General features: G+C 44.7%; 3 protein-coding genes across 3 annotated transcripts in view; 1 reads left to right on the top strand and 2 right to left on the bottom strand.

Moving 5' to 3' along the window:
- Positions 1-247: 247 nt before the first annotated feature.
- LOC118084426 (alcohol dehydrogenase class-3) lies at positions 248-8,694 on the bottom strand. Its single transcript, XM_035113929.3, has 9 exons — positions 8,426-8,694; positions 6,261-6,362; positions 5,727-5,868; positions 5,381-5,468; positions 4,573-4,792; positions 2,829-3,089; positions 2,186-2,321; positions 1,096-1,234; positions 248-609 (listed from the first exon to the last, which is right to left on the bottom strand). The coding sequence occupies exons 1-9, from the start codon at positions 8,435-8,437 to the stop codon at positions 576-578; spliced, it is 1,134 nt and encodes a 377-aa protein (XP_034969820.2). The 5' UTR covers positions 8,438-8,694; the 3' UTR covers positions 248-575.
- Positions 8,695-9,414: 720 nt separating this feature from the next.
- The window catches only part of CZ1H4orf17 (chromosome Z1 C4orf17 homolog), a 164,338-nt gene continuing 159,018 nt past the window's right edge, over positions 9,415-14,734 (top strand). Inside the window, exons 1-2 of the mRNA XM_035112589.3 lie at positions 9,415-9,907; positions 12,097-12,141. The gene's annotated coding sequence lies outside the window, so the exon portion shown is untranslated. The remainder of the gene's footprint in view (positions 9,908-12,096; positions 12,142-14,734) is intronic.
- LOC118084423 (alcohol dehydrogenase 1) overlaps positions 13,190-14,734 on the bottom strand; it is a 30,510-nt gene continuing 28,965 nt past the window's right edge. The window contains exons 8-9 of the mRNA XM_035113927.3: positions 13,915-14,053; positions 13,190-13,565 (exon numbers count right to left, since the gene is read on the bottom strand). Coding sequence (XP_034969818.1) covers positions 13,541-13,565; positions 13,915-14,053 — 164 coding nt within the window. The 3' untranslated portion in view covers positions 13,190-13,540. The remainder of the gene's footprint in view (positions 13,566-13,914; positions 14,054-14,734) is intronic.

Raw genomic sequence — 14,734 nt, 5'->3', positions numbered from 1 at the left:
ATTTGTCCCCAAGTTAGAAAGCATCTTAGCCACAGACCTGCAAACACTAGCTTTTGTAAGCTGGCAAAAGCTGATCTGTTTCATCTAAAACAAAACCCTTGACATGTCCTGACCTGCAACAAGAGGTTTTTTTTGGTAGCATGCCTTTCCCCCTCTCTACTGATTCAGTCTAGGTGTGAAATAACACCCTCCAAACTTGCATGCCATAACCCGGATTCATTTAAGAAAAGGGGACAACACAACTGTATGCCTATGTAGGAAAAAGGTTTTAATCATGATTCTTCTACTCGGGTTAATACCTCCCAATTGCAGGATATTTTAGAACAAAAAGACACTGATTGTACTTGAGTTCAGTCTAGCAGCAGTCAACAAACTGTTTAACTGCAGAGATTTCTGGCACTTAGTGGTACAGTAAGAGATGAACAGATATTAGCTGTGTCTAAGATCAGAATTTTGTTGTTCACATTGTCTAGAGCAGGTGATGCTTCTAACTGGAACAGCTTTTCCTAAATCATTTTTGACCAACACATCCTGAATTGCTGTTGCACTGAGTTGAACTGTGGTCGAAGTTTTCTTCAGGCTTCTTGAAACTTCAGGACACTTCTTATGCTGCAAGAGTGAAAGCAAAGAGCTCAGATCATGAATTTGATTTGTGCTGTCAAACTTGATTTGATCTTATTTAAGAAAACTGGCACGGTATCATGCAGCCTTCTGCAACATGGTGCTGCCATTGGTCACAGTGATCCTGTGGGCAAGGCTTTGAGTAGGAGAGAGACTATTCACTCCTGATGATCATAGGGGCACTGGGGCTGCAGCTACAACAAAACATCACAGGGTTGTTTTGAGGAAAAGAAGACTACTATATGTTGGCAGGATAAAGGGAGAGAGAAGCTTAACAGGGAAAAAAGAGAAATCTTTCTCAATGGTTGCTTTTACAATAAATATGCACCCTCCTTTCCCAAAACATACAATTTAGGTAACTAAAAGGTAACTTCTGAGTTGGCATGTGCTGCCAGTGATGTGTCATTCTAAAATCTGTCCCAGCACACACTATATAAAAAGTAAACTTGTTGACAAACAGGAGACAATACCTACCTCTTTCCAGCATGCATGAGTTCAAAAGCCTCATTAATTTTGTTAAACGGTAAAGTGTGAGTCACAAATTCATCCACTTTTATCTTTTTGGACATGTATTCCGCTACCAGCTTCGGAACACTCTCTACACTCTTCCAACCTGTTAGAAAATGAAATTATTGTGTACCAAATGTGATGTGACACAGCAAGATGGATGAAGCAGCATTACAACAGTAGTATCTGTGCCAGACAAGGAAATCTTAATGATGCAAGCCTGAAATAAAACTCTCTTCTATCTCTCTAAGCTAGAAAGGGAGAGTTGTCTCTTGGCTATCCTTGGCATGCTATATTACTGCATTTGTAATGTGGCTGCAGCAGCAATAAGAAACCTGGAGCCTTCCAGATGTTGCTGGCATGGCCAATGGTCAAGAAAGACTGGAGTTGCAGTGCAGCAAAATCTGGAAGACCACGGGTTCAGCACCCTATGGTGCAGCCTTGGGATTGTGCACAATACTGAACTGACTACCTGAAAGTTGCAGGGCAGTAACAAGCTACTTGTGTTAAAATCACAGCCGACAGAGGAATGCTCTCATGTAAGAGCCGGACGTTTGGCTTTCAATGCAAAGTTTGCAAACCGGAACACCTACTTTCGGTTTGCGACGTTCGAGTTCCGAATTGTTCGTGAACTAAGCTCTTCAAAAACCAAGGTACGACTGTATGCATAACTTAAAGATACCCTTTACTAATGAAGATAATCATCCAGAAGATACTTAGGAATGTACTGCATTAAGAAAAATTGTGGAATCTCCTCTAGGATTTTCCTAAGTGAAAAGTCTACATGGGCAAGTGCAATGTGCGCTTTTAGAAACGGGATATCCTGTTTTGGATTGGAGTATAAGACTGGAAAACACGTCTCTTGCAATTCTGGTGTCCTCTCTTAATGTCCTGATGTATACATGGAAGGGTTATGCCACACGTTTGCTAGCCTTTTAAGGTTCATGAGATTCATTAACAGTTGTCCACTTCCTGTGCAGAAATGCACACATGCACAAGAACATATTGTGACTGCCCTATGTAAGACAGGTTCATCAGCACCCCAGCAAAGTTATACCTCCAAAGGCAGTCCCTTTCCATGTTCGCCCAGTGACTAGCTGGAATGGACGAGTGGCAATTTCTTGACCGGAGGCAGCAACACCAACTATGACACTCACTCCCCAACCTTTGTGGCATGCTTCCAAGGCTGCTCTCTATAGGACATGAAAGAGGAGCAAGTGATACAAACAAAAGAAATGCATGGGTTGATGGGTGGAAGAGAAGCATAGTTCAGTAGCAGAGCACATGCAGACCATCCCAGGTTCAATCCTAGCATCTTCAGGTAGCAGGAGATGGGAAAGAACTGCTGCCAAGGTAAACAATGAAGAGCTTGATGGACCAGGGGCCTGACTTGGGATAAGGCAACGTCTAATGTTCAAAGAGATGCTCCAGGAAACAGTTTATTTAGAAGGAATGATTGGTAAGCTGCTCAAGAGATCACCAGTTGCAAATATTTCATTGCTGCAGACCAGCGCAGAGTACTGGCAGAGGCTTCCTAGTTCTGGAGATGGTGTTGATGGATGCTGGCCTGACTAGACAAAACAGGCCTTCACCAGGCATTTCTGATGACTTTCATTATGCCATGGCTCCTATCCATGCCCCCCTGCCACATTCCGGGCTCCGCTCACCCTAGGGTGCTACCTATGGAGAGACACACTTACCATGACACCAACGTTGCCGATGCACTCAAATGAGTAATCTACTCCTCCATCCGTCAACTCCACCAGGACCTCCTGAATGGGCTTCTCGAAGTCCTTGGGGCTGATGCACTCTGTGGCCCCAAATTCCTTGGCTTTTGCAAATTTGTCCTTGTTGAGGTCAATCCCAATGATCCGGGAAGCACCTGCCACCTTGCAGCCCATGATTACTGCTAGCCCAACTCCACCCAAGCCAAAGACAGCACAAGTAGAGCCAGGCTCCACCTGAAAGAAAGAACACTCACTTGAAGGAGAACAGTTCTTAACACTGAAAAAAATAGCTCTATCTGCTGCAATAAACCAGGCTTGCTGAGCTGAGTTAGTCTGTTCTTAGAATTAACAGCCATCCTACTTTGAACTAGTAACACAAGCTAAAATCATTGCTTGCTGTCACTGCCCATCTCAGATAAGGAAGACTCACTTCTGATAGTTAACTCTTTATTGGCTAGAGATATACAACAGCTTCCCCAGTGCTCTGGATACACGTACTCACACACATGTAGCCTCTAAGCAGCAGTCCACAGGTCTGAGCCCTATGGAGCAGCTGCAGCAACAGTGGGACCTCTCCTCCAGCTTATATACCCTCCTCTTGACAGATTGCATGCCCACAACCTGAGACTTCTCCTGCATGGAAGTCACTGCTGCTCTCCCCTTTTCAGGTCCCTCGTGGTTCTTGGGGACAGCAGGTTGGAAGAAGGTGGGAGAGTCTACTGACCTGTCCTTCACCTGAGCTGTACCTTCTTCCCACACGCCTGCCTTCGCCTTGAACTGCCCCAACTCAACTTCCCCTGGCTCCTGCCTTGTGGACTGCGCCAAACCCCATAAATCACTGGTCCACTCTCCTGGGTCATTCCCCTAGCCCCCTGCCTCTGCCACACACTCTTCTGAGCCCTGGCAGTCCATGGGACTGGCTCTCCTAACTCATTGGTTGGGGGGATCTCCAGCCCCATGGGCTCAATTAGGCATGCAAGGTCTTTTTCGTCAAGCCATACTTAATCCCAGGGCGGTGGATTCGAGCCCCACATTGGGCAAAAGGTTCCTGCTGGACTAGATGACCCTCATGGTCCTTTCCAACATTACAATTCTATGATTCTATACCCACCAGCTGTCAGATGTGGCGCAAGTAAAGATGTCAGTGGGCCGAAAGGGGGCATGCTGACACAGCCGATTAACTGCCCTGTGCACAGGTGCTTTGCAAGCCCTGGTTGTCAGCTGATCAGACCCAACTCACAATCGCAAGCAAATATTACTAACAGTGGTCTCTGCCAAACTCGTGCAAGTGAGCAGATGAGGGTCAAAAGCCTTTTCCTCCCCAATGAAGTCTTCCAAGGGGGCAGGGGGCGGGGGCAAATTAGGTTTAAGGGGAGGCTCTGGCTCTTAATTTGCTTTATGAGCACCTACTTCAAAACTGTTTGCGCTGCAAGGAGTGGGAGAAGCGGCAATGGCATGGAGGTGAAAGGTAGTTCATCAGCACCCCAGCAAAGTTATACCTCCAAAGGTTTAACTTAACTCCTGTTTACATAAGCTGTGCTTCTCACTTTCAGGACAGGGATGTGGAGCCACAGCTCGGGGATTCGGGGGAGGGGGGGAAGAAGGGTTGTAACTTTCCATACTATATTTTCTCTGTTGTGTGTGGATTGTAAGACTTTAGTTACATAACGCTACTCTGTGCTCAAGAGCCAGAAAACAAACAAACAGGGACCCCAACCTTTGCAGTGTTCAAGGCTGCTCCATAGCCTGTAGAAACCCCACATCCTAGCAAGCAGACTTTGTCCAAGGGAGCAGAGGCATCTATTTTCGCCAGAGAAATGTCTGCAACAACGGTGTACTCCGAGAAAGTGCTTGTCCCCATAAAGTGGAGAACCTGTTTTCCTTTACACGTGAACCTACTGGTACCATCGGGCATCACTCCTTTTCCTTGGGTGACTCTGCAGAATAAAATCAGAATGGATGTGTTGTTTAGAGAGCACGTATGGTCACACCAAAACGCAACAGGCCCATTAGAAAAAAAATCATATTGGGGCCATATCTTTATTAAGACAGCCAGAATATAGTTTCACTTTATTCACTTGACAACCAGCTGATCGCTGCTGTTTTATGGTGCCTGCAGACTCTCCTGGCTGAGCCAGGTCTTTCCAATCCCACACATGGCATCACATGTAAAGCAGGTGGGTGTGGTTTGGCCAAAATGGCCTTGCAGGCCAAATGGGGAGATCTGCCACACCTTATTACGTTTCTGCCTATGTGCCAGAGAAGTTGAGAAAGGGATACGGTCTCTGTCATGCCACACAAATCAAGAGACTTCTCCAGATGCCAAGCTCTCTGCAAAGCTCAAAGAATTTGGAAATAATTTGCGAAGCTTAAATAATTTGCACTTTGTTCTGGGCAACTGGGAGCTGGCGATCACATAGAGATTAGTGTGTGCTGCATTTGAGAACGCCTGGCACTGAAGTCCGTGCTCAGTATGACAAAGGAAAAGATGGGGAAGGGGGGAAGCAGGGGAGAAGAGGACCAACCTTATTTTCTGGCAGAGATTAGTTTTAGGGTTTAAACAAAACTTGCATTCTCCACATTGTGGGATGTACAAAGGGATTACTGTGTCTCCTGGAAAATACAAAGAGTTGGGTTTTTGTTTTTGTTTAAATGTTTCCAACACTGTTAACTGATAAAAAGCAGCGTGTTAAAACTAGATGTTCCATTTGAGCATGACATACTAATAATTTTATACAAGTGGCGTGTTTTGTGCTCCCGAATTGTTCCAAGGCGACTTCAGATGCAAAGCAATGGAAATATTTCTGCTGAAGGGTTGGCCGAACTACGATGAGCATCAGGGTCCTTGCATCTTAAGCAGAATCCCCTTACCTGGTTTGAATTTGGTCACTCCTTCCCCAACACTCTCCACAATCCCTGCTCCTTCATGGCCCAGGATAACAGGAAAACTCCCTTCAGGGTCAGCACCACTTAGAGTATAGGCATCCGTGTGACAAACAGCAGTGGCAATGATCTACAAAGTCATGAAGAACAATCAGATTCAGCAGGTTATTCGACAGGCATTGTGTTTTCGGGGCACTGGAGCTGTAGAGCAGCTGAGGGAGAGGAGGCAGGTGGACTGCATGCAAGCGCTGCCCGAAATGGCAGCGTGGGTCTTGCGCCTGTGCTTCTCCCTCAGCCCAACCTACAGTGGTGAACTCTGCGTCAAATATCCTAGTCCCTAATGGTTTAGGGCAGGCATGGCCAAACTTGGTCCCCCAGATGTTTTGGGACTACAATTCCCATCATCCCTGACCACTGGTCATGCTAGCTAGAGACGATGGGAGTTGTAGTCCCTAAACATCTGGAGGGCCAAGTTTGGCCATGCCTGGTTTAGGGCAAGCAATGTAGCAACTATTTCATTACCTTGATACGAACTTCATGAGCTTTAGGCGGTGCAACTTCCACCTCCTCAATGGACAGTGGTTTACCTGCTTCCCAGGCAACAGCTGCCTTGCATTTGATAACCTAAATAAGAAATAGAAAGAGTGCTATATGACATTGCACAGCAAGCTTGTATTCCTCAAAGGCTGAAGTCACACACTACAGACACTTCGGAGATGACACCCTGTCTGAACTGGGGGAGCTCAAATTGGACCTTTGCTGGTTAACAGATTGTCAAACAGCTCTGAGAGCTGCTTGTGTAGGTATTGGTGATGGTGGGGGCACCCTATTTGTTTATTTGCATCATTTACAGGCTGCCCCATGGCTAAAAAAAGTTCTCGGTGGCTCACATGAAAATAAAAGCAGTTTAAAAATGCGAACGGATTCACACAATGCAGCACAAAAGCTACGGTCTATGAAAGGCCAAACAATTCTAGCATCTGTAGCACCTGAGAGATGAGGCAAAATATACAGGCACTGTTCCTTTCATTTCCATGAAGCAAGGGGCCTTCCATGTTTTAGCTTGTTTCTCTCTCCCACCCCAGGGAAAATTCCTGCAAATACCCAGGCAAACGGCAGTGATGAGAAGGTCTACCTCCTCAATATGTTTGAAAACTTAGTGAAAACTACATCAAGTTACTAACCCGATAGATATCAGCTCCATGTAACTTAGAGATGGTGGATTATTGAAATGTAATCCTGTTTGCTACAAATGGAAGTGGTTGGTACATTTTATCAGCTAGAGCAGATGGCAATTACATACTGGGCAAGTATTATGAGGCAACCTATTGGTTTTTTTTAAATATAATTTATATAATGCAATTCAATTCTTAGCATTTGTTACTAAAAATGTAAAAGATAAAACTGATAAGGGCTCCTATTAGTGTGCCCAAATCCTCTATGCAAAATAGCAACAGATAAACAAAACTCCCATTGTCACTGAAAAGAAACGCATCGTTGCAAACTGACCAATTAAGAGTGCATGAAGAGAAAACGAACTTGTTCATTCCTTCAGTGACAACCTCTTATTAAGCACAAACGCTACTGCCATGGATGTTTTAACTTGTATTTATTGTATATCCATATTGTACACTTTTGTAATCCTGCTTAAAATAAGGTTAATGTGTGTGTATCCCAAGGGACCAGTCACAGAAAGTTTAACCAGCCCTAAAACTGGTTAGTTTCTCACAGAGCAAAGTTCACAAAGATCTTATGCCAAGTAAAATATTTGCATTCTTCAATTTCCCCTTTATATCAATTCAGTTACGGAATTTCAAGTTTAAGAGTGAAATATGGAAAAGGTTTTGGTAAATGATTTACATATTCTGCATAAAAGGGTTTGGGAAATAACAGTTAAAATGAGGTTTTTATAGGAGTTACTCGTTAGAATCTGGTATATGACATATCGGTATGTAGCGTAAGAGCAACGCAAACACTAGTTTTATAACTTATGTAGGCTAAAGGAATTCGGACGATGGCATGGGCCGCCGCCGGAGCCCTAGCGGTTAATCTGTGCCAGTCGCTTTCCCCTGCGTTTTTGTCCCATCTTGACGAATTTCCCTGGGGCGCACCTCTGCATGTTTGCAAGGGCTATTGACAATTAAGTGGATCTTACTTCCGAGTAGAGTGCGCACTGGGGCGCGACCTCCAAGCCGGTGCCTTTCTACCGGCGCCTCGTCGGAAGTAGCGAAAATGCAAAGGACACCCGGGAACCTAGCTACGCCTCTGCTTGCCCGTTGCTAATGGTCGCGGAAAGGCCACCCAAGGGCTCCCACAGAACTCGACGGCTCTCGTCTGCAAGCAGGGCGCCGTCGTTGCAAAGTGTGGGTCGGGTCAGCCCTTGCTGGCGCCCGCCTGCGCTGAATGGCAGGGCCACGCGGGGCAGACGAAGAACGAGAACGCGCCTCGAGGGACCCCCAAATTGACCCCGACTTGGAAGCTTTCCAAGTTCAGACGTGGGCTTGCAATCCTGCGCGCTTCCCTGGAAGGAAGCCCCACCGAGCGCAGACGAGGAAACGCGCTCGGCCTGCAAGGGAAAGAGCAGCGGCGCGGTGCCGCGTCGCCTCCCGTTTCCTTTGCAGCTGCAGGAGGGGAAAGCCGCCCGCGCTGCTTTCCCGGGGAATGTTCGACGGCTCCCGCCAATTTACCCCGCTCGCCATGATCCGCGCTGCTCCGCCGCCTGCAAGTGCCCCTTTCTCGCCGTCCGCTAAGCAGCTGCCGAGCGACTTGGGGGCATGCGCGCTCCTTCGAGATCCGCCCTCCAAGCAGGGGCGGGCCGAGGAAGGAGGGCGCCGCTCCCTCGTCTCGCTCGTCTTCTTACGCGGTGCGGATTCCGGGTGGGAGAATTGCAGTGCCCTCTGTCGAAGGATGCTCGTTCAGGATGAATTCCGCTTCAGGAGGCTGCGATTGCAGAAATCTGTGGGGCTCGAGCAAACGTTTAGGAAGAATCACAGAAAGGGGGTAGAGTTGGAAGGAACCACAAAGCTGAAAGGATGACCACAAGATAAAAAAATTATTATTATTTTCTTCCAGTAGCACCTTAGAGACCAACTAAGTTTGTCATTGGTATGAGCTTTTGTGTGCATGCACACTTCTTCAGATACACTGAAACAGAAATCACCAGATCACCACATATAGTGGGGGGGGGGCACCACTCAAAAGGGTGGTGGGAAACCGGACTGTTTATGACCACATTTGGTCTTGCAGGAAGAATTTACGACCGTTTACGACTGCAAATTGGTCCCACAGGAAAAGCAATGGGTGAGATGGCTAAAGATAGCCTCATCATGTATAATGAGATAAGAATCCAATGTATTTGTTTAGACCAGGTTTCTCCGCGGCTCCAAGTCTGGTGATATACTGCAGTTCAGCAACCTCTCCTTCCAGTCTATTTCTGAAATTCTTTTGTAATAAGACAGCTACTTTGAAATCTTGTATAGAATGTCCTGGGAGATTGAAGTGTTCTCCTACTGGTTTCTCTGTCTTGTGATAAATGTGGTCATAAACAGTCCGGTTTCCCACCACCCTTTTGAGTGGTGCCCCGCCTCACTATATGTGGGGATCTGGTGATTTCTGTTTCAGTGTATCTGAAGAAGTGTGCGTGCACACGAAAGCTCATACCAATGACAAACTTAGTTGGTCTCTAAGGTGCTACCGGAAGAATTTTTTTGTTTGTTTGTTTCAGCAACACCAGACCAACACGGCTACCTACCTGTAACTAGAACGATGACCACAAGGTTCATCTAGTCCCATCTCCCCAGCAATGCAGGGATCTTTTCCCCACCGTGGAGCTTGAACCCACGACCCTGAGGTGAAGAGTCTCATGCCATCTACCAACTCGAGCTATCAAGGCTGCAATGTTATTGTCATTTTGTGCGTATTATTATTTTAGGCCTCACTTTGGTCTTTCCCGTCACAACTCTTGTTTCTATCTGGCTCGTCAACTGACACAACTCATCCATGGGGGACACAAGCAGGATTTTGAAATTGGCTGAACTGTCCGAACAGTCAGAAGTACAACCAGAGCAGCTTGGAGATTCAGAGGCAGATTTGTTCCCAGTAGCTGGACTGGGCCATGGGAGTATTTGGCTGTGTTAGGGGGTCTGGAGAATTTGGTCTGAGACACTGAGGTAAAAAAACCAAACACTGAGGTAAAAAAAAAAAAAGAATTAGAGGCTGTTGTAAGCAACTGCATGTCTTAAGTCTTCAGAAACTGTCAACAAACATCTTCAAGGTTCCAGTTAAATACCAGTATTCCTTTATGTACATAATGTTCCCCCTTAATACACCAACAATGTTTGTTTAAAGTTCATCCTGTCTAGTGTTGGTGTTCATCTCACTCCTACGCTTACTATACCAGCTACTAGGTTGTTTTGAAAGCATCCTGAGTGAATTGGTGTTGGCGGAATATTAAGGAAGCAGAGATACCTAAACCTGTGTATATACAAAGTGTATATACAAAGTGTATATAAGGGACCCAGGTGGCGCTGTGGGTTAAACAACAGAGTCTAGGGCTTGCTGATCAGAAGGTTGGCGGTTCAAATCCCCGCGATGGGGTGAGCTCCCGTTGCTCGGTCCAGCTCCTGCCCACCTAGCAGTTCGAAAGCACGTCAAAGTGCAAGTAGATAAATAGGTACTGCTCCGGCGGGAAGGTAAACGGCGTTTCCGTGCGCTGCTCTGGTTTGCCAGAAGCAGCTTTGTCATGCTGGCCACATGACCCGGAAGCTGTCTGCGGACAAACGCTGGCTCCCTCGGCCTATAGAGCGAGATGAGCGCCACAACCCCAGAGTCAGACACAACTGGACCTGATGGTCAGGGGCCCCTTTACCTTTACCTTTATATACAATCCAGCAGCCCTTAGGTCCTTGCTGATGGATGGGGCCTGAAAATGTCTTTCCTTCCAGCTCTCAAAGAGTCCCAGGGCAACTCACAGTGAGACACTGGTGGTTTTTGGAGTGGGTGGGAGTAGAGCAGGCTCCCTATAGCTGTTCCTGGTGGTTAGTCCTAGAAGAACAGTAATCTGAGGCAGTGTGGGAAATTAAAATGTAGGCTAGACCCAACTGTCTGGTGCTGCTTGGGGAAATGGTTAAAGCAGGTATCAGTAGTAAATCCTGCCAAGGCAGCTAGGTGTTTACGTTGGCCTCAAATGCTAGTTACAGAAGTCACATTCCCACTTAATGAACCATGCCTCAACTTTTGGAGAAATATTATTTTGGCATAGAACTTCCTAGAGGCCAAAAGTATATTGCTATAGGATTGTGGTGGTTGAGGTAGCTTGATTGTCACTTTTGGAATTCCCTCTCAGCCAGTAGTTTTATATCTGTAAAAGTGGATTCTTTAGAAAGAGAGACTGCTAAAGGGTGAAACCTCTATCCGTGGAGTTAATGGCTGCAAACCAAGTTTGCAGTATCTCTTTGCATGACTAAAAAAATATAGGTGATAGTTCCCACAGAAACTACTAATAGCAATACATCCAGAAGGTGGGTTAAAGGGGTTAGAATCTTCCCTCCTCCTCTGGTTGAAAGGGATATCATTGGTGTGCATAGGATAGCAATAGTCCTGGACCAGTCTTGTCTTGAAGTGGGTTAGGAAGAGACAGAAAGGTTTACCTGACTTGCTCTCTGTGTTGAATCCAAAAAGATGGCATTGCGGGGCTAAAAACCTAACAGAGGAGCAAGTTATGTTAATGTGTTAATGTTGTGAGCCCTTCCATCTTATGCTCAAACTGCCTTTGTTTGTAAGTAAAACCATATACTGTATCACAAAGACACAATCTCCAGTGATCTTCATTCCAAGAAAATGAGCTACCACCACAAAACCTCTTGCTGCTTGGAAATTGGAGTAGCAATATTTTTCACGTGAATTATTATGTCATTCCATCTTTTTAAAGTTGCCATCTTTTCCCAGGCAGAGTTATTCCACCTTTAACAGCCTCATGTAATTTAGAAATTCAACTCTGCCATTTTTCTGATCACTTTTTTTTTTGTCAGGAGAAGATGCTCCTGTTGAATTTGTGTTTTTTGTGTGCCTATTAAATACACAGAGGCCTTTACAAAAAAATAAAAGAGAGAGAGAGAGGGGGGAGAAGAGCTAACCTAAATCTTGTTATTTCTGATGAAGACTTCCAAATTCAGAATATAGAACCAAAATGCAACTGGCTGTTAATTAAGCTTGGGTATGAGAACATGTCCTGTGCTATGAAAGTTTCAAAATGGGATAAAATTACCATATATTATAATATTAGTTTACATATTTATTGCTCTGACATCTGCTAGTGTTAAAATAACCATAAAATCAAGTTCTTGATTTTTATTTTCAGGATGAAATATTGAGCTACAAAATCCATAAGAAGAAAAAGTTAACGGTAGGTGGCACTATAACATTCTAGATAAATTATATTTCAATCACTGCTTTGTTATGGCTTTTAGGCTTCCTGTGTTTAGAAAACCTTCCTGTGTTTTGTGTTGTCTGCTTTGTAACTACTACATAAACTCTGAAAGTTGCAAAAGATTATGGGGGTGTGCTAGGGTGCCCACAACTCTCCTGGGGAGCTAGCTCTACCCATCTCACTCTTCCATTGTCTCCCGAGACAGACGGATGCCAATAGCAGACCCTGGAAGGGTAGAGCAATAGTGGTGAGCAATTAAATGTGTCTACCATTGCTGTTCTTCTCAGTGAGGAGCCTCTGATAGCCTTTACCTAGGAAGAATATAATGGTAATCACTTCCAGTAGATTTGTAATGAGAAATGAGTCTTCAGCACTAGGTGTCTGCTCTGCTTCATATTTATTTATTTATTTATTTATTTATTTATTTATTTATTTATTTATTTTTCATGAAAATTTCTTTATTAAGTAATTGTAGTACAATCTTATACTTCTATGTTTTGTGCTTCATATTTAAACCTATGCAGTGTTGCAATTTGCCTCCCATATGCTGCTAGTCTACAATTCCCATCACCCCTGATTGCTGGCCATGCCAGCCAGTCCTTTTTAAACCCTTGACAGGGGCCTAACTTTGCTCAGCTGTTTGTTGCAAACATGCCAGCAACACTTTGGGAATCAGTTTGGTAGGGATGTCAGAAGCTGGTTTGGTTATACAGTAATACCTTGGTTTGCGACCGCAATTCGTTCCAGGGAGCCGGTTGCTGCCTGAGTTTGTCGTAAACTGAGGGGCTGTTCTGCGCGTGCGTGAAGCGCCGATAGAGCGCTTCTGCGCATGCACGTGCATGTGCGCGCTGCGCAGATCGCTTCCGGGTCCACGGCGGTCGCAAACCGATCAGTCGCAAATGGAGGCATGACTGTACTGAGAGCAGTTTAGAGGTACTACACAAAATGCCATCACCCTGAAGTGAGGAACTTATTGCAAATGTTTTATTGTGACATCAGATTAAATCCATTTAAATATATTGTTTTCACACAATAGCTTTAACAGAAAAGTGATTTTGTACACAAGTGACCCTACACATTTAGAATGTGATGCGCCAACACAATATCTATATGTAGATATTAATCCATGAATGACACAACACAACAGGAATTGTCAGTTTTAATAGTGACGTGACAGTACTACAGGAACTAAAAAGTTGCTCTAAAATATTACAGCTATGGCTTAGAGATGTTGAATTCTATGCTCATGTATCACAAAGAAATGCTTCTGCAAACAATGTCCAAGGGGATACATTAATCAGAAGTCAGTGGGGCAGATTTGAATAAGGATCACATTTTGTTGGGCTTCTAGTCCTCCGGTGTTTATACTGGGTTCTTAATACACCAATATAGTTTGGTTGCTGCAAAACAGGTAAAAAGCAAGAGGGGGGAATGTATGTGTTCATTAGCAAAAGGGACTATGCTAAGTATCTGTTATTGGTCTATTTCTGGTGATGCAGTTAGGCTGCTTGCACACCAGGGGTTTAGTGGGTAGAGCAGTTGCTTTGCAGGTTGAATCCCCAATAGCCCCATCCTTTATTTGCCAAGCTGAAGAGGGGATAGAGTCCTCTCCCCAAGACTGCTGATTCCTTACATGTCTGTGGTGCTGTTTTTGCTAAATAAGCAACAACACTTAAAGAGTGTGACCATAGGAAATAGAGGGAGCGACACATGTGTCTGTGAAGTTTCGGGTTTGTTGTAATGCCTTACCTTTCCCCCTGATGCATAAGATCAAATGCTTCGTTGATTTTATCAAAAGGCAAAGTGTAAGATACAAGTGCATCCAGGTTGAATTTCCCTGCCATGTAATGCAACACCAGCTTTGGTACAGAATCCATACCCTTCCAGCCTGTGAGGGAGAAAAACAAACAGATTCAAAACTTAATTCCTGAATTTTTTTTAAAAATGGTGCTATGTTCGCAAATATGCCGACAAGTTGACTGGGAGATATCGTACAACAAACTTGTTTTACCCAAAGACCAGACTTATTGTGTAAGGAAAACAATAGGGAAATGCACAGAAAAGTGTGGGATCAAGCTTGCTCTGACGCATTATCAAACCTCCCTGCAAACAAATCAGAATGAACTGCCCCCCAAACTGCATGGATGATCTGAATGCCTGAATGTTGCTGTGCCAGTTTTTCCTCCTGTTTTTCCCACCCACTTTCCCAGCTCCTGGGGCACACTGTGCATGGGCCCGCACTCCAGAATGATGTTGAAACAGGTTTTCATTTATTTCTCAAAAATGGAACAGGCTGTTCTGTTTAACATCCACCAGATATTTGGATTCTATAAATGGGAGGCAATTCAATAAAAACATTCCAGTTGTTATGTTTTTTGAGATTGGCTCAGGAAGAAATTTCATCCAGATTTGGGAACCTTTGAGCAATTGACAATAAATCACAATTATTTTGTACCAATTGCTTTGGCTGCCATAAAATCTGCAAAACAATTGAATGAGTACTGTAGTAGGAAATACTGGGACTAAGGCATTTTCTAGTACGGTGGGATAGTAACTAAAATCTGTGTGG

This window comes from Zootoca vivipara, chromosome Z1 (assembly GCF_965207765.1).
Source record: "Zootoca vivipara chromosome Z1, rZooViv2.hap1.1, whole genome shotgun sequence".
NCBI classification, from domain to species: domain Eukaryota; kingdom Metazoa; phylum Chordata; class Lepidosauria; order Squamata; family Lacertidae; genus Zootoca; species Zootoca vivipara.
Note: the sequence above shows the minus strand (reverse complement) of the source record. Positions and strands in the feature narration are given on the sequence as shown.

Excerpts from the sequence above, each read along its gene's own strand:
- LOC118084426 (XM_035113929.3), bottom strand. Across the intron at positions 5,869-6,260 it reads CTCATGAAGTTCGTATCAAG|ATCATTGCCACTGCTGTTTG; the intron begins GTAATGAAATAG and ends ATGACTTTGTAG. Across the intron at positions 2,322-2,828 it reads TCGGCAACGTTGGTGTCATG|AGAGCAGCCTTGGAAGCATG; the intron begins GTAAGTGTGTCT and ends CATGTCCTATAG.